At 38.1% G+C, this 25,107-nt stretch overlaps 1 protein-coding gene across 1 annotated transcript; it reads right to left on the reverse strand.

Annotated features, from left to right (window-relative positions):
• Positions 1 to 6,411: 6,411 nt before the first annotated feature.
• Positions 6,412 to 23,370, reverse strand: tac1 (tachykinin precursor 1). The gene is made up of 5 exons (XM_034161198.1): positions 23,153 to 23,370; positions 16,559 to 16,661; positions 16,443 to 16,466; positions 6,950 to 7,006; positions 6,412 to 6,871 (listed from the first exon to the last, which is right to left on the reverse strand). The coding sequence occupies exons 1-5, from the start codon at positions 23,267 to 23,269 to the stop codon at positions 6,825 to 6,827; spliced, it is 348 nt and encodes a 115-aa protein (XP_034017089.1). The 5' UTR covers positions 23,270 to 23,370; the 3' UTR covers positions 6,412 to 6,824.
• Positions 23,371 to 25,107: the final 1,737 nt, after the last annotated feature.

The raw sequence follows: 25,107 nt of genomic DNA on the forward strand, positions 1-25,107 counted from the left end.
TAACCAGGGCTCCTGCCTGGGTTTAGGGCGCATAGCTTTGAGTGGAGCAATAGTGTTCATAATGGTATTGCATGCCAAAAGAAAAGTAGATGCAATTTGTTCTGTATGTATGTACAGTACGTAGAGTACATCTCACTGTTTGTTCAAAACATGTTTTAAAAAGGTACCTGTTCAGATGTGAACTTTGGTAAATAAATGTTTATTTTTCTATATTCTACAGTAGTTGTGTGATTTGTGATGAAAGTATATTATCTGGTCACATTTATCAAAATAAAATAAGCATAATTTACATAATTTTAATCAGTAATAAAACTTGATACAATTGATTTAATTTTAAGTGTCAAAAAGATTAAGATCTACTTACATTTTTCATAACAGTAAATATAAATATATTAGATTTACTTAATATTTTCATGTTGGTGATTTTCCTGCCTATGGAAAAAGTTATTTAATTTTACTTAATTTGCTTGCTTGAGCTGCTGCCCCCACGACCCAACTCTGGATAAAGCGGAAGAAAATGGATGGATGGATGGATGGATGGATGGATGGATGGATGGATGCTTGAGTAAATACATCTAAATTATGTATAACAAAATAACATTTACTTAATATCTTCATGAACTTTAAGTTCTGTAGTAAGTACATTTTACTTGACAGTGGCAAGTAGGTTCAACTTGATATTACAGAAGTCAAATTTACTTAAAAACTGTTAGTGCAAATTGTTATGAGGATTTAATCAAGTAAATCTTACATGTTTGTTTTTCAGTCAAACATCTCTTCAGTCACCGTTGAAATTAATTCACCCTGATATCTCTCAAACATCACTTTAATCACTGTTGAAATTAAGTCACTGTGCTATCTTTCAATCATAACTTTATTCGGTGTTGAAATGAAGTACCATGTTATCTGTAAATCATCACTTGAATCACTGTTGAAATTAAGTCACCCTGTTAATCTGTCAATCACCACTTTACTCATTGTTGAAATTAAGTCACATTGTGGTCCAGTGGCAGTGCCAGGAAAGTTTTTTTTTGGGGGGGAGCTGAGGTAAAAGTTGGAGGGGCTCCACAAAATGTTGTTGAAATGAACAATATACAGTAAATTGCTTTATAAATACCAAGGTATATGTTTTAGTCACCTGTGTTCCTCTAAAATGTGGTATCAATGCACACACATCATTTAGAATGATTGCAAATTCAGTAAACTTGCACATAGGTATAAATAAAGATAAGTGAAGTTTTAAGAGTGGCCGTAATAAATATTTAGGAAACCTAAATTTTTGTCTCATTAATACTTGCAAATGCACAGAGGGTGATTTACAAATATCCTTTGATTTGTACACATGCTTTGTGATCCACAAACACAAATTTCTGATTTGTAACTTGTGTGTGGGTTTTTACAAATAAATGTTTATTTGCAAAACTGCAAATTCTGTTTGTGAAGGGTGATTCAGCATTGGTGGATCACCAAACACACACATTCATCACTTTGCTCAGTTACGCAATATTGAGACATTCTCAGCGCAAAACTGCAGTTGAGATCCACAAATATGTCAGTCGCTATTTATATTATTGGCAGAATTATTGGGGGGCTGAGGGGGGCTTGGCTTATTATTGGGTGGGCTTACCCCCCCAAGCACCCCTTGGCACCGCCACTGCTGTGGTCTGTCAAACACTTTACTCACTGTTGAAATTAAGTTACCCTGTTATCTGTCAATCATCACTTTACTCTGTTAAAATGAAGTTACCCTGTTATCTGTCAATCATCACTTTACTCTGTTAAAATAAAGTTACACTGTTATTTGTCAAAAACCACTTTACTCACTGTTAAAATTAAGTTACCCTGTTATCTGTCAATCATCACTTTACTCACTGTTGAAATTTACACTGTTATCTGTCAATCATCACTTTACTCTGTTAAAATTAAGTTACCCTGTTATCTGTCAATCATCACTTTACTCTGTTAAAATGAAGTTACCCTGTTATCTGTCAATCATCACTTTACTCTGTTAAAATAAAGTTACACTGTTATTGGTCAAAAACCACTTTACTCACTGTTAAAATTAAGTTACCCTGTTATCTGTCAATCATCACTTTACTCACTGTTGAAATTAAGTTACACTGTTATCTGTCAATCATCACTTTACTCTGTTAAAATGAAGTTACCCTGTTATCTGTCAATCATCACTTTACTCTGTTAAAATGAAGTTACCCTGTTATCTGTCAATCATCACTTTACTCTGTTAAAATAAAGTTACACTGTTATTTGTCAAAAACCACTTTACTCACTGTTAAAATTAAGTTACCCTGTTATCTGTCAATCATCACTTTACTCACTGTTTAAATTAAGTTACACTGTTATCTGTCAATCATCACTTTACTCTGTTAAAATGAAGTTACCCTGTTATCTGTCAATCATCCCTTTACTCTGTTAAAATTAAGTTACCCTGTTATCTGTCAATCATCACTTTACTCACTGTTGAAATTAAGTTACACTGTTATTTGTCAAAAACCACTTTACTCACTGTTAAAATTAAGTTACCCTGTTATCTGTCAATCATCACTTTACTCACTGTTGAAATTAAGTTACACTGTTATCTGTCAATCATCACTTTACTCTGTTAAAATGAAGTTACCCTGTTATCTGTCAATCATCACTTTACTCTGTTAAAATGAAGTTACCCTGTTATCTGTCAATCATCACTTTACTCTGTTAAAATAAAGTTACACTGTTATTTGTCAAAAACCACTTTACTCACTGTTAAAATTAAGTTACCCTGTTATCTGTCAATCATCACTTTACTCACTGTTGAAATTAAGTTACACTGTTATCTGTCAATCATCACTTTACTCACTGTTGAAATTAAGTTACACTGTTATCTGTCAATCATCACTTTACTCTGTTAAAATGAAGTTACCCTGTTATCTGTCAATCATCACTTTACTCTGTTAAAATTAAGTTACCCTGTTATCTGTCAATCATCACTTTACTCACTGTTGAAATTAAGTTACACTGTTATCTGTCAATCATCACTTTACTCACTGTTGAAATTAAGTTACACTGTTATCTGTCAATCATCACTTTACTCTGTTAAAATGAAGTTACCCTGTTATCTGTCAATCATCACTTTACTCTGTTAAAATTAAGTTACCGTTATCTGTCAATCATCACTTTACTCACTGTTGAAATTAAGTTACACTGTTATCTGTCAATCATCACTTTACTCACTGTTGAAATTAAGTTACCCTGTTATCTGTCAATCATCACTTTACTCTGTTAAAATGAAGTTACCCTGTTATCTGTCAATCATCACTTTACTCTGTTAAAATTAAGTTACCCTGTTATCTGTCAATCATCACTTTACTCACTGTTGAAATTAAGTTACACTGTTATCTGTCAATCATCACTTTACTCTGTTAAAATGAAGTTACCCTGTTATCTGTCAATCATCACTTTACTCTGTTAAAATGAAGTTACCCTGTTATCTGTCAATCATCACTTTACTCACTGTTGAAATTAAGTTACCCTGTTATCTGTCAATCATCACTTTACTCTGTTAAAATGAAGTTACCCTGTTATCTGTCAATCATCACTTTACTCTGTTAAAATTAAGTTACCCTGTTATCTGTCAATCATCACTTTACTCACTGTTGAAATTAAGTTACACTGTTATCTGTCAATCATCACTTTACTCTGTTAAAATGAAGTTACCCTGTTATCTGTCAATCATCACTTTACTCTGTTAAAATTAAGTTACCCTGTTATCTGTCAATCATCACTTTACTCTGTTAAAATTAAGTTACCCTGTTATCTGTCAATCATCACTTTACTCTGTTAAAATTAAGTTACCCTGTTATCTGTCAATCATCACTTTACTCACTGTTGAAATTAAGTTACACTATCTGTCAATCATCACTTTACTCTGTTAAAATGAAGTTACCCTGTTATCTGTCAATCATCACTTTACTCTGTTAAAATTAAGTTACCCTGTTATCTGTCAATCATCACTTTACTCTGTTAAAATGAAGTTACACTGTTATCTGTCAATCATCATTTTACTCACTGTTGAAATTAAGTTATACTGTTATCAAAATCAAATCAAATCAATTTTATTTATATAGCGCCAAATCACAACAAACAGTTGCCCCAAGGCGCTTTATATTGCAAGGCAAAAGCCATACAATAATTACAGAAAAACCCCAACGGTCAAAACGACCCCCTGTGTGCAAGCACTTGGTGACAGTGGGCAGGAAAACTCCCTTTTAACAGGAAGAAACCTCCAGCAGAACCAGGCTCAGGGAGGGGCAGTCTTCTGCTGGGACTGGTTGGGGCTGAGGGAGAGAACCGGGAAAAAGACATGCTGTGGAAGGGAGCAGAGATCAATCACTAATGATTAAATGCAGAGTGGTGCATACAGAGCAAAAAGAGAAAGAAACACTCAGTGCATCATGGGAAACCCCCAGCAGTCTAAGTCTATAGCAGCATAACTAAGGGATGGTTCAGGGTCACCTGATCCAGCCCTAACTATAAGCTTTTTCAAAAAGGAAAGTTTTAAGCCTAATCTTAAAAGTAGAGAGGGTGTCTGTCTCCCTGATCCGAATTGGGAGCTGGTTCCACAGGAGAGGAACCTGAAAACTGAAGGCTCTGCCTCCCATTCTACTCTTAAAAACCCTAGGAACTACAAGTAAGCCTGCAGTCTGAGAGCGAAGCACTCTTTTGGGGTGATATGGTACTATGAGGTCCCTAAAATAAAATGGGACCTGATTATTCAAAACCTTATAAGTAAGAAGAAGAATTTTAAATTCTATTCTAGAATTAACAGGAAGCCAATGAAGAGAGGCCAATATGGGTGAAATATGCTCTCTCCTTCTAGTCCCCGTCAGTACTCTAGCTGCAGCATTTTGAATTAACTGAAGGCTTTTCAGGGAACTTTTAGGACAACCTGATAATAATGAATTACAATAGTCCAGCCGAGAGGAAATAAATGCATGAATTAGTTTTTCAGCATCACTCTGAGACAAGACCTTTCTAATTTTAGAGATATTGCACAAATGCAAAAAAGCAGTCCTACATATTTGCTTAATATGCGCATTGAAGGACATATCCTGATCAAAAATGACTCCAAGATTTCTCACAGTATTACTAGAGGTCAGGGTAATGCCATCCAGAGTAAGGATCTGGTTAGACACCATGTTTCTAAGATTTGTGGGGCCAAGTACAATAACTTCAGTTTTATCTGAATTTAAAAGCAGGAAATTAGAGGTCATCCATGTCTTTATGTCTGTAAGACATTCCTGCAGTTTAACTAATTAGTGTGTGTCTTCTGGCTTCATGTATAGATAAAGCTGGGTATCATCTGGGTAACAATGAACATTTAAGCAATTCTTTCTAATAATACTGCCTAAAGGAAACATGTATAAAGTGAATAAATTGGTCCTAGCACAGAACCTTGTGGAACTCCATAATTGACCTTAGTCTGTGAAGAAGATTCCCCATTTACATGAGCAAATTGTAATCTATTAGATAAATATGATTCAAACCACCGCAGCGCAGTGCCTTTAATACCTATGGCATGCTCTAATGTCTGTAATAAAAATTTATGGTCAACAGTATCAAAAGCAGCACTGAGGTCTAACAGAACAAGCACAGAGATGAGTCCACTGTCTGAGGCCGTAAGAAGATCATTTGTAACCTTCACTAATGCTGTTTCTGTACTATGATGAATTCTAAAACCTGACTGAAACTCTTCAAATAGACCATTCCTCTGCAGATGATCAGTTAGCTGTTATCTGTCAATCACCACTTTACTCACTGTTGAAATTAAGTCACCCTGTTATCTGTCAATCACCACTTTACTGTTGAAATTAAGTCACCCTGTTATCTGTCAATCACCACTTTAAATCAAATCAAATCAGTTTTATTTATATAGCGCCAAATCTTTTAGATGAATATGATTCAAACCACCGCAGCGCAGTGCCTTTAATACCTATGGCACTTTACTCACTGTTGAAATTAAGTTACCCTGTTATCTGTCAATCATCACTTTACTGTTGAAATTAAGTTACACTGTTATCTGTTAATCACCACTTTACTCACTGTTGAAATTAAGTTACACTGTTATCTGTCAATCATTACTTTAATCACTATCAAAATTAATTAATGCCCAGGGATAATAATAGTTATTATTAACTGCATTTGTCACGGTTCTGGTATCTGTCAGTAATCATCTTAATCACTTGAAATCAATTCTCCCTGTTGTCTGTCAATCATCTCTTTCGTAACCTCTGAAATAAATTCACCTTATCTGCCAGTCATCTCTTTAATTCACCAGGCTGCTTCCTGTATTACCTGCCCTATCCACTAGAGTGCACTGTTGTCTGTCAAAAATAAATTCCAGTTTCCACGCTGGAGTTTGTACAGTAAAGAAAATAATTTTAATGTTTGTTAAACTTGTGTCAGGTTACAGGAGTGTACAGTGAGATCACAGTTGACATGAGGGCGCGCCCGCGCATGGGTCTCTCAGGCTGGATTGAAACACGTACATCAGGCACATTAGCGTTGCACGTGTTTCAGCTTCACAGTCAACGGCAGTGTTTTGTCTTTGTGGTGATCGTGGGAAACATCTTGTAAACAGTAAACACGGATCATGACATCACTTTTGCCCTCTGCTGGGACAGATCATATGGCACAGCTAACAGCACGGCTACACCACAAAAATATGGAATGTGATTTTTTTTCCATTGGACTAACAGCTACACACAGTTTGGAGAAAACAAAACAACTGAATGAGCGGGATGAGGAGCAGCTGGATGAGAAGATGGCGTTTAGCGACGTCTGTCGTATGTCTGTATTGTGCTCCACTCGTCGGAATCTGCAGACAGAGAAAACACAGAACTGTGACGTTCATCTTCCCCCTTCATGGTTGATTGTGAAAGATAATCCTCAGTACCTGGCTCCTCTTGGCTCCGTTTGCCCATCAGTCCAACAAAAGCGTTGATTTTATGTCCTTTAATGAGAAAAGGTGATATTTTTGTTTTTAATTAAAAATGGTCTTCAACAGTAAAACATGAGAATCAATGAATAAATAAATAATTTCCCGCTGACTGTAAGTTATCTCTCATGTATTATCTTCTTTTTCAGCATGTTTACATCTGTTCCAGTGGTTTTGCACCACATTCATCTCTGTTTGCGACACGGCACTGTCAAAGTTGGGTAGGATTACTTTGAAATGTTATGAGTTACTGAATACTTAATGTAATACAATCTAAATTTCAGTTACAACAAAAACAATTTTCGGAAATTATGGAAATATCATATTTTGTGGAGAAAAAGATGCACCATTTTTTTCTGTATTAATCAGGGATTTTTCTGCATTGTTGTGTCTTTGTCATTATTGTCATTTATTCTTTTATTATTAGAGTTTACCTTTTGTTTAACGCTTTGATTGCTTGGAAAGTGTTGTATAAATAATCATTATTATTATTATTATTATTTTTATTATTAATGAATATGCAATTTTTTTAGTATTGATGGAGTATAAGTCACAGGACCTCCCAAAGTAGTAAAGACAATATATATTCTGTATAATACAGAATATATTTTTTTGATAAACTGTAAATTAAACTATAAATTAAAACAACATATTTCACAACATCCATCCATTTATTTTCATAGTGCCTACTTTACGGGATAAAAAAAACAAAACAAAACAATATTTGTGGTTTTGTCTATTTTTAAGTGCGAAATTCATCATTTTACATACATGCTTTATTTTCTCCTGCTGAGCTGGAGAGTGTGCCTTTTTAATCATGTGACAGAATGGGGAATCTTCTTCACAGACTAAAGTTAATTATGGAGTTCCACAAGGTTCTGTGCTAGGACCAATTTTATTCACTTTATACATGCTTCCCTTAGGCAGTATTATTAGACGGTATTGCTTAAATTTTCATTGTTACGCAGATGATACCCAGCTTTATCTATCCATGAAGCCAGAGGACACACACCAATTAGCTAAACTGCAGGATTGTCTTACAGACATAAAGACATGGATGACCTCTAATTTCCTGCTATTAAACTCAGATAAAACTGAAGTTATTGTACTTGGCCCCACAAATCTTAGAAACATGGTGTCTAATCAGATCCTTACTCTGGATGGCATTACCCTGACCTCTAGTAATACTGTAAGAAATCTTGGAGTCATTTTTGATCAGGATATGTCATTCAAAGTGCATATTAAACAAATATGTAGGACTGCTTTTTTGCATTTACGCAATATCTTTAAAATTAGAAAGGTCTTGTCTCAGAGTGATGCTGAAAAACTAATTCATGCATTTATTTCCTCTAGGCTGGACTATTGTAATTCATTATTATCAGGTTGTCCTAAAAGTTCCCTAAAAAGCCTTCAGTTAATTCAAAATGCTGCAGCTAGAGTACTAACGGGGACTAGAAGGAGAGAGCATATCTCACCCATATTGGCCTCTCTTTATTGGCTTCCTGTTAATTCTAGAATAGAATTTAAAATTCTTCTTCTTACTTATAAGGTTTTGAATAATCAGGTCCCATCTTATCTTAGGGACCTCGTAGTACCATATCACCCCAATAGAGCGCTTCGCTCTCAGACTGCAGGCTTACTTGTAGTTCCTAGGGTTTGTAAGAGTAGAATGGGAGGCAGAGCCTTCAGCTTTCAGGCTCCTCTCCTGTGGAACCAGCTCCCAATTCAGATCAGGGAGACAGACACCCTCTCTACTTTTAAGATTAGGCTTAAAACTTTCCTTTTTGCTAAAGCTTATAGTTAGGGTTGGATCAGGTGACCCTGAACCATCCCTTAGTTATGCTGCTATAGACTTAGACTGCTGGGGGGTTCCCATGATGCACTGTTTCTTTTTATTCACCTCTTTTTGCTCTGTATGCACCACTCTGCATTTAATCATTAGTTATTGATCTCTGCTCCCCTCCACAGCATGTCTTTTTCCTGGTTCTCTCCCTCAGCCCCAACCAGTCCCAGCAGAAGACTGCCCCTCCCTGAGCCTGGTTCTGCTGGAGGTTTCTTCCTGTTAAAAGGGGGTTTTTCCTTCCCACTGTCGCCAAGTGCTTGCTCATAGGGGGTCGTTTTGACCGTTGGGGTTTTTCTGTGATTATTGTATGGCTTTTGCCTTGCAATATGAAGCACCTTGGGGCAACTGTTGGTTGTGATTTGGCGCTATATAAATTAAATTGATTTGATTTGACATTTTTGAACCATTGGGCAATGAGAAAAATAAAAATAGCATTTACCGTATTTTTTTTATAAATCCAATTTTTATTTTTGTTATTTTAGACAAAACATAATTTTCACTTCTAAGAAGGGGATGTTATTTTGCACAATTAATAGAAAAAGTAACATTTTTCAGGCATAATTGTTTTTGCAAAAATCATATTGTGAACTCAGAATCGTAAATCGTATCAAATTAGTTGAGTAAATCGTTACATAAAAGACATTCCTGTTCTTAGCGATGGATGGAATGCTATGCTCCCGCTGACTATCACAAGCGCAAGCAATCCAATTTAACTCCCAGAAGTCCTTGGAGCATTGATCCCAGCTCTCTACTTCACTCCAATTATGACTGACTTATCGTCATGGCTGCATAAAAGGAATAAATTAGATGTACACTTACTTTAGCCACGCTGTTACATGACTGAGTGGGAGTCTAATTTAGACAAAACCCCTGACAGAGGGAGGGAAAATCCCCTCCTCCTCACTCCTTTTTTCTCTTTATCTCTTTTCTGCTCCTCACACAGACATGTTCTCTGGACCACCTTCTGTGACAGATGGCAGTGGGCCAGGCTTCAAAGATGAGCAAAAAGTGCTCGCTGTCAGTCAGACTGAAGACAGAGGAATGCTCAGTGTGCGCCTCAATTAAACCAACAATATTAATTATCCAGTGTGCAAAATGACATTGTCTAAGGAGGCACAAACCGTGTTCTGCACCTGCTCCATGCAGAAAAGACTGAAATGTAAACCACATATATTGTGAACTCTGTTCTCACAGGGCTGCCCAGTTTTTTTTAGTTGGCCTGCCATAATGTTTACAGCAAAAGAGGTATTTTTATTTCTTATGGCATCTTTTAAGGCCTTGCTCCAGGTTCCACATCTGACCACAATTTCACATGTTGAAATCTGAGGAGCTGCAGAGTTTCGGTGATGGTCAATGGCCCCCAACTTCCTATGAACACTGCCATCTAATGGGCCCAGAAAAAAAAAAAAAAAAAAATTCTTCATGAGGCCTTGTTTTGACATTGAAGAATGTCATGCAAGGTCTGTCTGGGGCTATCCTCTGATATGTAACTTAAACACTGTAAACACTTGAGTGTTGTCATTTTTGTCACTTTGTCAAGACTGAGATTTTCATTTTTCATTACAAAGGTGGACAGTACAGCTATTTTCACCTTAATTTTACAAAGCTGCCTTTCCTTTGATATGTGAATGTTTTATTATCACTGCAGTCTGTACAATAAAAAAAATACTGCATGAGTATTACAGAGAAATATTTTTATTGTATCAACATTTTTTATATTAAAAATGTGTATTTTTGTAAAACAATGCAATAAAAAAATGTAAATGTACTTTTATGTGACATAAAAATTTATAATAGCCAAGTGGCCTCTGTGTGTGAGTGTATGGCTTCAATCATGGAGAAACTGATGAAAGCCTACATTTGCAGTTTGCTATGCTTATGTATTTTGGGTCAAGCATGAATGCTGCGAAAATGGAAAGTTGATAGGGCTAATATTTTTGGAGAAATTAGCGATATTAGCTAATGGATTCTGTGCTGCAGTGTGCCATGGGAGTTCGGGATTTTGGGTTCCTGTTAGTTTAACATTGTTAGTGTTATTGATTAATTGTGTTTTTGTAATTCAATTGGTTTAATCAATCAATCAATCAATTTTATTTATATAGCGCCAAATCACAACAAACAGTTGCCCCAAGGCGCTTTATATTGTAAGGCAAGGCCATACAATAATTACGTAAAAACCCCAATGGTCAAAACGACCCCCTGTGAGCAAGCACTTGGCGACAGTGGGAAGGAAAAACTCCCTTTTAACAGGAAGAAACCTCCAGCAGAACCAGGCTCAGGGAGGGGTAGTCTTCTGCTGGGACTGGTTGGGGCTGAGGGAGAGAATCAGGAAAAAGACATGCTGTGGAGGGGAGCAGAGATCAATCACTAATGATTAAATGCAGATTGTATGCACCACTGCCCGTCGCTGAGCCTGGTTCTGCTGGAGGTTTCTTCCTGTTAAAAGGGAGTTTTTCCTTCCCACTGTCGCCAAGTGCTTGCTCACAGGGGGTCGTTTTGACCATTGGGGTTTTTACGTAATTATTGTATGGCCTTGCCTTACAATATAAAGCGCCTTGGGGCAACTGTTTGTTGTGATTTGGCGCTATATAAATAAAATTGAATTGAATTGAATTGCATACAGAACAAAAAGAGAAATAAACAAAGCTTTAGCAAAAAGGAAAGCTTTAAGCCTAATCTTAAAAGTAGAGAGGGTGTCTGTCTCCCTGATCCGAATTGGGAGCTGGTTCCACAGGAGAGGAGCCTGAAAGCTGAAGGCTCTGCCTCCCATTCTACTCTTACAAACCCTAGGAACTACAAGTAAGCCTGCAGTCTGAGAGCGAAGCGCTCTATTGGGGTGATATGGTACTATGAGGTCTCTAAGATAAGATGGGACCTGATTATTCAAAACCTTATAAGCAAGAAGAAGAATTTTAAATTCTATTCTAGAATTAACAGGAAGCCAATGAAGAGAGGCCAATATGGGTGAGATATGCTCTCTCCTTCTAGTCCCCGTCAGTACTCTAGCTGCAGCATTTTGAATTAACTGAAGGCTTTTCAGGGAACTTTTAAGACAACCTGATAATAATGAATTACAATAGTCCAGCCTAGAGGAAATAAATGCATGAATTAGTTTTTCAGCATCACTCTGAGACAAGACCTTTCTAATTTTAGAGATATTGCGTAAATGCAAAAAAGCAGTCCTACATATTTGTTTAATATGAGCTTTGAATGACATATCCTGATCAAAAATGACTCCAAGATTTCTCACAGTATTACTAGAGGTCAGGGTAATGCCATCCAGAGTAAGGATCTGGTTAGACACCATGTTTCTAAGATTTGTGGGGCCAAGTACAATAACTTCAGTTTTATCTGAGTTTAAAAGCAGGAAATTAGAGGTCATCCATGTCTTTATGTCTGTAAGACAATCCTGCAGTTTAGCTAATTGGTGTGTGTCCTCTGGCTTCATGGATAGATAAAGCTGGGTATCATCTGCGTAACAATGAAAATTTAAGCAATGCCGTCTAATAATACTGCCTAAGGGAAGCATGTATAAAGTGAATAAAATTGGTTCTAGCACAGAACCTCGTGGAACTCCATAATTAACCTTAGTCTGTGAAGAAGATTCCCCATTTACATGAACAAATTGTAATCTATTAGATAAATATGATTCAAACCACCGCAGCGCAGTGCCTTTAATACCTATGGCATGCTCTAATCTCTGTAATAAAGTTTTATGGTCAACAGTATCAAAAGCTGCACTGAGGTCTAACAGAACAAGCACAGGGATGAGTCCACTGTCTGAGGCCATAAGAAGATCATTTGTAACTTTCACTTATGCTGTTTCTGTACTATGATGAATTCTAAAACCTGACTGAAACTCTTCAATTAGACCATTCCTCTGCAGATGATCAGTTAGCTGTTTTACAACTACCCTTTCAAGAATTTTTGAGAGAAAAGGAAGGTTGGAGATTGGCCTATAATTAGCTAAGATAGCTGGGTCAAGTGATGGCTTTTTAAGTAATGGTTTAATTACTGCCACCTTAAAAGCCTGTGGTACATAGCCAACTAATAAAGATAGATTGATCATATTTAAGATCGAAGCATTAAATAATGGTAGGGCTTCCTTGAGCAGCCTGGTAGGAATGGGGTCTAATAGACATGTTGATGGTTTGGATGAAGTAACTAATGAAAATAACTCAGACAGAACAATCTGAGAGAAAGAGTCTAACCAAATACCGGCATCACTGAAAGCAGCCAAAGATAACGATACGTCTTTGGGATGGTTATGAATAATTTTTTCTCTAATAGTTAAAATTTTATTAGCAAAGAAAGTCATGAAGTCATTACTAGTTAAAGTTAAAGGAATACACGGCTCAATAGAGCTCTGACTCTTTGTCAGCCTGGCTACAGTGCTGAAAAGAAACCTGGGGTTGTTCTTATTTTCTTCAATTAGTGATGAGTAGTAAGATGTCCTAGCTTTACGGAGGGCTTTTTTTATAGAGCAACAGACTCTTTTTCCAGGCTAAGTGAAGATCTTCTAAATTAGTGAGACGCCATTTCCTCTCCAACTTACGGGTTATCTGCTTTAAACTGCGAGTTTGTGAGTTATACCACGGAGTCAGGCACTTCTGATTTAAAGCTCTCTTTTTCAGAGGAGCTACAGCATCTAAAGTTGTCTTCAATGCGGATGTAAAACTATTGACGAGATACTCTATCTCACTTACAGAGTTTAGGTAGCTACTCTGCACTGTGTTGGTATATGGCATTAGAGAACATAAAGAAGGAATCATATCCTTAAACCTAGTTACAGCGCTTTCTGAAAGACTTCTAGTGTAATGAAACTTATTCCCCACTGCTGACAGAAGGGAGTTTTCAGGGAATACTGTTAAGTCTTCAATTTCCATACCATAAGTCAGAACAAGATCTAAGATATGATTAAAGTGGTGGGTGGACTCATTTACATTTTGAGCAAAGCCAATTGAGTCTAATAATAGATTAAATGCAGTGTTGAGGCTGTCATTCTCAGCATCTGTGTGGATGTTAAAATCGCCCACTATAATTATCTTATCTGAGCTAAGCACTAAGTCAGACAAAAGTTCTGAAAATTCACGGAGAAACTCACAGTAACGACCAGGAGGACGATAGATAATAACAAATAAAACTGGTTTTTGGGACTTCCAATTTTGATGGACAAGACTAAGAGTCAAGCTTTCAAATGAATTAAAGCTTTGTCTGGGTTTTTGATTAATTAATAAGCTGGAATGGAAGATTGCTGCTAATCCTCCGCCTCGGCCCGTGCTACGAGCGTTCTGGCAGTTAGTGTGACTCGGGGGTGTTGACTCATTTAAACTAACATATTCATCCTGTTGTAACCAGGTTTCTGTAAGGCAGAATAAATCAATATGTTGATCAATTATTATATCATTTACTAACAGGGACTTAGAAGAGAGAGACCTAATGTTTAATAGACCACATTTAACTGTTTTAGTCTATGGTGCAGTTGAAGGTGCTATATTATTTTTTCTTTTTGAATTTTTATGCTTAAATAGATTTTTGCTGGTTATTGGTGGTCTGGGAGCAGGCACCGTCTCTACAGGGATGGGGTAATGAGGGGATGGCAGGGGGAGAGAAGCTGCAGAGAGGTGTGTAAGACTACAACTCTGCTTCCTGGTCCCAACCCTGGATAGTCACGGTTTGGAGGATTTAAGAAAATTGGCCAGATTTCTAGAAATGAGAGCTGCTCCATCCAAAGTGGGATGGATGCCGTCTCTCCTAACAAGACCAGGTTTTCCCCAGAAGCTTTGCCAATTATTTATGAAGCCCACCTCATTTTTTGGACACCACTCAGACAGCCAGCAATTCAAGGAGAACATGCGGCTAAACATGTCACTCCCGGTCCGATTGGGGAGGGGCCCAGAGAAAACTACAGAGTCCGACATTGTTTTTGCAAAGTTACACACCGATTCAATGTTAATTTTAGTGACCTCCGATTGGCGTAACCGGGTGTCATTACTGCCGACGTGAATTACAATCTTACCAAATTTACGCTTAGCCTTAGCCAGCAGTTTCAAATTTCCTTCAATGTCGCCTGCTCTGGCCCCCGGAAGACAATTGACTATGGTTGCTGGTGTCGCTAACTTCACATTTCTCAAAACAGAGTCGCCAATAACCAGAGTTTGATCCTCGGCGGGTGTGTCGCCGAGTGGGGAAAAACGGTTAGAAATGTGAACGGGTTGGCGGTGTACACGGGGCTTCTGTTTAGGGCTACGCTTCCTCATCACAGTCACCCAGTCGGCCTGCTTTCCCGGCTGCTCGGGATCTGCCAGAGGGAAACTAACGGCGGCTAAGCTACCTTGGTCCGCACCGACTACAGGGGCCTGGCTAGCTGTAGAATTTTCCACGGTGGCCTCCAAAGCTACGAATAAGCTACACTTATTACAAGTACCATTACTGGTAAAGGAGGCCGAGAAATAACTAAACATTTCACACCCAGAGCAGAAAAGTGCGGGAGAGACACAAGAAGCCGCCATGCTAAACCGGCTAAGAGCTAGTAGCTGCACTAAGCTAGCGGATTCCTAAAAACACACAAAGTGAATAATGTGTAAATAATTTAGAGGTGATTCAGCAGAGGGAGTGCTTTAGTTAAGGCACGTGAAGATTACACTGTGAAACAAATCGTTATCTAGGTAACTAGATCAATCTAACTGCGCAGATTAAACAGCTAACAGATACAGCAAAACACCGCTGTGCTCCGGAACAGGAAGTGATACAATACCGCAGTGAGAGCCAACCACCAGTAGAGGCGATAGATCAAGGTTTAGAGTCAGTTTAGTTAAGTGCCATGTTGCTGTTACCATGAGTGAAAGTGTACTGTGACTGATGTCTTCTGCCACCATCTCTGTTTGTGGATGTGTAAAAATAAAAGCACCTTCTTGTGGCAGAATGCAGAAATGTACGCATGCACATGCAATCACGGAAACACTGTTGTGACCTTCTATTTTCCGGTTAGTATGCTTATATATTTTGGGTCATGGATGAATGCCGCCAAAAAGGAACACTGATAGGACTAATATTTTTGGAGAAACTACAGATATTAGGTCACAACACTGAGCAATGAACATTGATAATCAATGTAAGTACAAAATATAATTGTAAATATGTTAAAAATACATGGATGACACAAGACAGTGAAAACACTTATGTGCGTGCGTGCTAAATACTGTCTTAATACATTAAATTACAGTAAATTAACATTAGAAAATTACATAATTAACAGGAAATAAAAGGTTTGCATTCTTCTCAAAACTGTTGAGGTCTAAGGTTCTAAAAACATTCTGGATTCACTTGCCATTCCAACTCATTGCAGAAACTTTGCATAATTTATTACCACCCTTGAAAATTGTCAATTACTTAATTTATAAACACTACCTAATCTAGGGCCTGTGGATTGGGCAACGCACTAGTAAAAATTTATTTTTGGCCTGTGGCCGTCCACCCAGATTCATTTTTGGCACATCAAAGGAAAGAATTTGGGAACCCCCATTGGAGATATTATCCATGTCTTTGTGGGCAGCACCCACTGAGGAGCCATGCCCCCTTGCTTTGATGCATTTATTCAATACTTACTTTTTCGAGTGATCTGTGCATTTGCTGCAGGAACAAAATGTGAGAAGAGAGAACACTGTGAGAAGAAAACTCATGACTTGAAGTAACAGTGATGTGGCATGTGGGACGGTGGTTACCCATGGAACGCTTCCCCATTAAACCAATGAACTGATGCGGCCGTGGCTTTCTTGTCATCCTCAGTAAGATCTCTCTTATGGGGTCATTAGAGTACCAGCCGTCCTGGTGTGGAAGGAAGTCAGAGAATGTTACTGCACACCAGATCTTATAAAGGTCGATAAACTGTGTTGCTGAGATGGTGGTGGTGGTAGTGGTGTCCCTCTGCCAAATGCTCAAACACATTTTTTCAGTGAAATGATTCATAACCAAACTACAACTTAAAGCAATATTTTGTAGCTAATATTCCTCTTTATCTGCACCCTTTTCCAATGTTCATATGTGGCTCGTGTGACTCAAGGCTGAGCAGTTGGGGAGTTCAACATCTTGCCCAAAGACACTCAGGCTTTCATTGGCGACTGAACCTAACAACACTTAAGGTGCCCTGACAGTTTCACAGCTTTGATGCACGCACTTGCACCATGCACGTCATTGTGACAATCCCATCCGCTGTGTTCCCAGCTGGACATCGTGCTTTGTTTCACCGGCTGCCACGCGCTCTGGGCTGGGTGCTGCATATATAAAATAAATATTAAAATAATAATAACTATAATAATTAAAATTATTATTTCGTAGCAGATTAATCATTTTCCCTGCAAGTTGGCTGCTGAAAATGGCTCTAATTGCTTCCTGAATCACAGAGGACTGCTCCAGCAGCAGCCGTTCGCAGGCGCGCACACTGAATGAGCTGGGGAAAGCATTTGGAGCCGTCTAAAAACACCATGTGGTTTGGTACAACAGTTGCATGTTCGTTCCTTCTTGTGTGCAGCTGTAAAAGTATGTTTATGATAGATTTATCATCTCGTTATAATCCTTCAGACGAGCTGCACTCTGGTACGGTGCACTGACACAACCCCTCACTCTGTTCACTTCTTTACTCCACTTGACGAGCTGCATGTCGTGTTGGCGAGCAGATTGCACCACGCTGCACGACATTTATGCGTAAAACATTTTTTGAACATTTCAAAATTCTCTTTGCGCAATTGCACGCCCCAGTACCCCTCTCACGTTCAGTCTGCACCCGTTAAAGACGAGTTTACTCTCCTGCACGACACAGGTCGTGCAAGTGCGTGCATCAAAATTGTGCAAGTGTCAGTGCACCTTTAAATTCATGGAAACCTGTGGTGGTTTTGGCTGACACGGGGCTGATATGCCCCACACAGTCTGGTCTATAAGTATTTAGACACCTTCTGTAATTTTGCCTCAATACAAACTCAATAGAGCTGAAATAAAACAACAAGAAGCACTTACAGTGTAGACTTTCAGCTTTAATTCAAGTGGTTTTACAAAAATACCGCATGAGTGTTTGAGGAATTACAGTAATTTTTTTAATTATTCATAGTCCCTCCACTTTCAGAGGTCATAAGTAATTGGAAAAAATAAATATATTGATTATTGTTTTTACAAATCATCACTTTTACAGCCAGTTGACACAAGTCAGAAGATGGACACATGCATATTTGATGGACATTCATGTATCAAAACCCTTTTCTGCTTAACTCCACCATTACGGTGGACGGTGCATAGTTGGCATGGCTGTCTTGGTGACTTTCTTCACTTTTTTCTTGCACAGTCACCCATTTTTTTGACAACTACCTACTCCAGACAGATTTAACATGCAGTACCGTTACTATTTGCATTTCTTAATGACCGAAATCCAGGACATATTCACTGACTTGGAAATGTTCATGTACAAATAATACTGGCAGTAAAAGTGTTTGTTTATATTTACAGTAATTGTTACTCAGTTTGTTCACTTACTTCTGACCTCAAAATCGAGGGGTTGTGTATAAAAATGGCTATAATCCCTAGACGGTTAATGCAATATTTTTGTTCAACTCACTGAATTCAAGATGAAATGTGCTCTACAAGCACATGTTGATACTTAATTTCAAATCCAATCCTGTTAAAAAAAAGAAAAAAAAAAAGATGGTCAATGTTTCATAGTAGATTGTTTCTGTAATTTACTTCCACATAACATAAAGAATTATAAAATTTTGACTGAATTTCATGAGTTGTCATCATACAAATTTAAGATTGTGAGTCTGAGTACTCATATTTTAAAGCCGCAACTGAACTTCTTTTTTAGTGATTGTGGAAGTATAACGAGGCAAATTAACCCCTTAACGCCCATCGTCGCATATATACTACAATCTCTGACTCAAATATGCAACTTACCAAATTGACCTGTATGCCCGTTGTCGCAAATCTGCAACATACCATCATTATTATTATAACATTATAACATAAAGTCATTACCAGAATACCCAATATTATTATCTAGTTTTTGTGCAAAAGTGAAATTAATAATCTCAACATTATTTACCATCTACTTAAAGGCAAAAACACACACAAAACATTTTTTTATATACAGCTATATAAATTCGGGCGTTAAGGGGTTAAAAAGAGATGTCACTGTCCAAATACTTATATATATATATATATATATATATGTGTGTGTGTCAGTGTATACAGTAACTGACTTGATTCATATTCAGATATTCAGTTATTCAGCTACTCAAAGTTATGTGCAATATTGTTGAACATCTTGTGCAAATGTCAAAGAAAAAAAAAATTGCATACGTCGGTACTCTGGCAAATAATTTCTTTCGGAATAAATAAAGTTGATTAAAGTTGATATTATTTTATTCTTATTCTATTCTTATTCTTGAAGATCTTATTATTCTGTTCAGAACAAAAACTCTAAAAATGATGAACATAAAATGTGTAAATCTTTTGGTTTGGGATCCAGTACCAGTGACTGGCATTTTACAGACTAAAAAAAAAAAAAAAAAATACTCCTGGATCACCAAAATAAATACAATACTGCAACTTTTATGCATCAATTTGTTGTTCTTGTTTTGAGGACATAATATTTCTATGACAATGTTAAAGTTAGCCCCTTCAGCTTCAACAAACAGTTGCCCCAAGGTGCTTTATATTGTAAGGCAAAAGCCATACAATAATTACAGAAAAACCCCAACGGTCAAAACGACCCCCTATGAGCAAGCACTTGGCGACAGTGGGAAGGAAAAACTCCCTTTTAACAGGAAGAAACCTCCAGCAGAACCAGGCTCAGGGAGGGGCAGTCTTCTGCTGGGATTGTCTGGGGCTGAGGGGAGAGAATCAGGAAAAAGACATGCTGTGGAAGAGAGCAGAGATCAGTCACCAATGATTAAAAGCAGAGTGGTGCATACAGAGCAAAAAGAGGTGAATAAAAAACACAGTGCATCATGGGAACCCCCCCCAGCAGTCTAAGTCTATAGCAGCATAACTAAGGGATGGTTCAGGGTCACCCGATCCAGCCCTAACTATAAGCTTTTTCTGCTTATAGTCCACAGTACATTGAGGAAAGGTTAGGGGTGGAGAAGTGGGAACCTTCTGCACTGAAAACAAGCCACTAACCACTCGGCCACCAGACCTGCTTGAGATAAAAACTAAAATTTAAAAAGCTACATTGTCAAGGCAGCGGAATCTGCACAAAGACATAAAAACCATGTTTTCAAAACCTGCCCACTCTCAGGGGGAGCAATATCATACTGCACATTGAATTTGCATTAAGTGCTTCTATTTTCACGGAAGGGCATATTTGCACTGTATGCACAAGCTCGCGGCGGTGATTTAGTGGGCAGCCCTGTGAGAGTGACTCGGCACGGCTCCAGCTCAGTGTCAAACTCAGAACGGACGTCTGAAATCACAGTTCTCCACACTGAGTCCTAAAATCTGACTTTCTTAAAGTGGGTTTGAGATTGTATGACCGCTTGCAAAAACAAATTATGCCAGAATTTTACAGAACCAAGCATGAATCATTTTTACAGGTTTTAGACAGAAATGTTTAGTATCATATATTTAAATTTATGTCAGCACACTTTACTCTTAAGTACTTCAGTATTGTGTAAAGTCTAAGACTGGAGGTGTTCATAATTTAGTATTTTCTATTCATCGCAGTAACCAGGAATCAAACTGGCAACTGTCCCTTAGGCAACCTGCTCTGTTGCCTGGATTTTCAGAGCTGAAGGGTCACCACAGCAGACCCAAAGTAGATCTGCATGTTGAACTGGAAGACGTTTTACGCCGGATGCCCTTCCTGACACAATGCCATATTACATGCAGGGACTTATTCACATAATTATTCACAGTCTTTGCCAAGAAGCTTAAAACTGAGCTCAGGTGCATCCTGTTTCCACTGATCATCCTTGAGATGTTTCTACAGCTTAATTGGAGAACACCTGGGGTAAATACAGTTGACTGCACAGGGTTTAGAAAGGCACACACTCTGTCAGAGTTTTAGCATTGCTCTGTGGAGAGAGAAGAACCTTCCAGAAGGACATCCACCTCTGCAGAAATCCACCAATCAGGCCTGTATGGTTGAGTGGCCAGATGGAAGCCACTCCTTAGTAAAAGGCATATGGTAGCCCACCTGGAGATTGGCAAAAGGCACCTGAAGGACTCTCAGACCATGAGAAACAAAATTATTTGGTCTGATGAGACAAAGACTGAACTCTTCGGTGTGAATGCCAGGCATCATGTTTGGAGGAAACTAGGCACCATCCCTACAGTGAAGCATGGTGGTCGCAGCATCATGCTGTGCAGATGTTTTTCAGTGGCAGGAACTGGGAGACTAGTCAGGATTGAGAGGAAGATGAATGAAGCAATGTACAGAGACAACATGGATGAAAACCTGTTCCAGAGCGCTCTGGACCTCAGACTGAGGCAATGGGTCATCTTTCAGCAGGACAATGACCCTAAGCACACAGCTAAGATTCCTGTTAATTCTACAATAGAATTTAAAATTCTTCTTCTTACTTATAAGGTTTTGAATAATCAGGTCCCATCTTATCTTAGGGACCTCATAGTACCATATCACCCCAATAGAGCGCTTCGCTCTCAGACTGCAGGCTTACTTGTGGTTCCTAGGGTTTTTAAGAGTAGAATGGGAGGCAGAGCCTTCAGCTTTCAGGCTCTTCTCCTGTGGAACCAGCTCCCAATTCGGATCAGGGAGACAGACACCCTCTCTACTTTTAAGATTAGGCTTAAAACCTTCCTTTTTGCTAAAGCTTATAGTTAGGGCTGGATCAGGTGACCCTAAACCATCCCTTAGTTATGCTGCTATAGACTTAGTCTGCTGGGGGTTTCCCACGATGCACTGAGTGTTTCTTTCTCTTTTTGCTCTGTATGCACCACTCTGCATTTAATCATTAGTGATTGATCTCTGCTCCCCTCCACAGCATGTCTTTTTCCTGATTCTCTCCCCTCAGCCCCAACCAGTCCCAGCAGAAGACTGCCCCTCCCTGAGCCTGGTTCTGCTGGAGGTTTCTTCCTGTTAAAAGGGAGTTTTTCCTTCCCACTGTCGCCAAGTGCTTGCTCACAGGGGGTCGTTTTGACCGTTGGGGTTTTTCTGTAATTATTGTATGGCTTTGCCTTACAATATAAAGCGCCTTGGGGCTATATAAATAAAATTGATTTGAATTAATTTGAATTGAAGATATCAAAGGAGTGGCTTCAGGACAGCTCTGTGAATGTCCTTGAGTGGTCCAACCAGACCCCAGACCTGAATCCGACTGAACATCTCTGGAGAGATCTGAAAATGTCTGTGCACCGATGCTCCCCATCCAACCAGATGGAGCTTGAGAGGTGCTGCAAAGAGGAATGGACAAACTGCCCAAAGACAGGTGGACCAAACTTGTGGCATCATATTCAAGAAAACACGAGGCTGTAACTGATGCCAAAGATGTATGAACATGTGATTTCATAGTTTTTTATTTATGATACATTTGCAAAAATTTCAATAATACTTTTTCATGTCGTCATAATGGGGTGTGTTAAGCTGAATTTGGAGTGGAAAAAATAATTACTGCATTGTGGAATAAGACTGTAACATAACACAATGTGCAGAAAGTGAAGTGCTGTGAATACTTTCCGTCGTGTGCAAACGGAAAGTATTCACAGCACTTCACTTTCTGCACATTGTGTAATGTTACAGTCTTATTCCACAATGCAGCAATTATTTTACTATATATATATATATATATATATATATATATATATATATATTTTTTTTTTTTTTTTTTTTTTTTTTTTCATATGCTTTCATGTTGCTACCTCCTGTCATTTGAAATAAGTGTTTTTATACTTTAATGTGGTTAATGTGTTATCCTGTTATTTGAACAGCTATGAATTTTACTAAATAAATCCATACCATGCCACACTAAATTACATTGTATCTGTTAAAATCTTTAGCAAACCTTTTCAGATATATCTGACAGTTTCAATTTTCACCCCGTGAACATGAACATTATGGAGATGAACAGTTCTAGAAAATTCTTGAAAAAAAAAGTCAGCCCACAAGAGGCTTTTAGAAAATAAATTAATTCAATCAATAAAAAATGTGCGGTAATTAATTTGGACAAAATGTGTACAAAATTTAAATGACATGACATCAAAAAAGAAAAAAAAAACTTAAAATTTTTAATGAGGATTATGACGAAAGACTTGAATGACTGTCAGTGATTTGTGTTAAATCATGAGCCGTCTGTTAAAATTTAATGAAGTAGTACCTGAATGTGGCTGCTGCTCGTCCAATATTCACCTTCTTCTTTTGGGTCGTTCTGCTCGCAAAAAACTTGAGCGAGGGCGAAAAAAGACATTAAAAGGGGTAAAAGCAGCAACTTCATGACGTCAAACCTGCCTTCCGACAAAAGTACAATATTTCAAACTTGTGTGCAGAAGAAAACACAAAACGGAACGACGGATAATCAGCTTTTAAAAAAAGAAATAACTTAGATTAAAGCTGAACGCGCGCTGCTTCCTTTGATCTCAGTCCATACCAGCGCGTGCGTCACAGATGTACCCGAGGGATTAATGTGCGCGCGGCTCGGGTCTCCTGCGTCCGACTGCCCAAAAAGCCCTCCGCGCGCGCGCCTATATAGCAGTCAGTGTTGCTTAGTAACGTCATTACAGAAATGGATCTTTTTTTTTCCTTCCTTCTTTTATTTATTTATTTTGCGCTCGTCACGAGCGTCTCAAATTAAATCTTAAATTTAGTTACACTTCAAACATAAAGAGCTCTGATTACGTCATGTTACGCTCTAATCTTTATTTTTTTTTATAACAAACCAGCTTTCTGACAGATAATTTCATCAATCAAATCATTTATTTTGGGTAAATTACATGAAGTAGACAGATAAGGAACCGATGTTATTACTGTACTTGCAGAAGACTCCAATTAAAATATATTTTTTTCAGTTTATTAATCAATTTGGGCCCCTATAGTTTAAAGAGGACAATCAAGCCTTTTAAAATTTACCATTTAAGTTAAATGACGCAAGAACCTTTGGCTGCTCCCTTGTTTTCACTCAGGGTCACCACAGCAGATCTGAGGTGGATCTGCATTTTGATTTGGCACAAGTTTTATGCGCTACCTGACAAAATTCCACATTACATCGAGAAATGTGGCATTTTCAAAGTCCCATAATTGTGTCTGTGCATGTATGTAGAAACAATGCAGCAATATGTCATTTTAAGCCTAAGAGCAACTTTTTGACTTACATATGTGACATATGTCACATTGTCATGAGACACACCCACTGAGTAATCCACACAGTAGAGGTGGGCGATGCCAGGAATTTTGGTATTGATCCGATACCAAGTAAATACAGGCCCAGTATCGCCGATATCAATACCAATACCGATACTTTTTCATATTTAAGCTTCATAGATCCAAATGATCCAAAAGACCTAGGATAGAATTTATCGAAACATTGTACGTGACAACAAAATACTTTATCACAATCAACATTTTTGTTTAAAAAATATCACTCAACACAACTTAAAACAAAATCTCCTGAGGTAGAGGGCTAACAAACCACAATACAAAGGGTGCGCTGCTCTGTGTTGTATGACACAGCGCAGTGCTGCTCTTACAGACAGAGAGTAGATGCACTCAGTGCGTGCGGGAGAGAAAAAAGTTTGAGTATCAATCTTTTTACATGAGGATCGTTCAATATCAATACCAGCGTTGGTATCGATATTATCGATATTAAGATCGATCCGCCCACCTCTACCACACAGTCACATCAGTCCCTTTCATACTTTGAGGGTCCTTCCCACATATTTTCATATCTGATTTTTTAATAAATTTCATTTTATACTTGTTATTAGTTCTATGATATGTAGTTATGACTTTTTTTATTGTATACGTAGAACCTGTTCTAATAAATAGGAATAAAATAATAAATATAATTAGTAATAAATAGTAATAAATAATAAAAAGTCATAAATACTTCAGAAAATTACAAATCCTCCTTTCCCTGTGACCCGTGCAGCTGCCTGGGGCAGCATTTTTCATGACACCTGGGGGGGGGGATCTATATCATATCACTGTGGGGGAATTGGCAAATTGGCAGCCCCTGCAGGTGCTCCTGGTTGCTGAGAAGGTGCACAGAAGCATTGAGAAGGAGAAATTGGGGGGGAGGGGGGGGAGGCACAGTTCACCTTTGGGCAGTGGTGGGCA

This window comes from Thalassophryne amazonica, chromosome 20 (genome assembly GCF_902500255.1).
Source record: "Thalassophryne amazonica chromosome 20, fThaAma1.1, whole genome shotgun sequence".
Lineage (NCBI taxonomy): Eukaryota > Metazoa > Chordata > Actinopteri > Batrachoidiformes > Batrachoididae > Thalassophryne > Thalassophryne amazonica.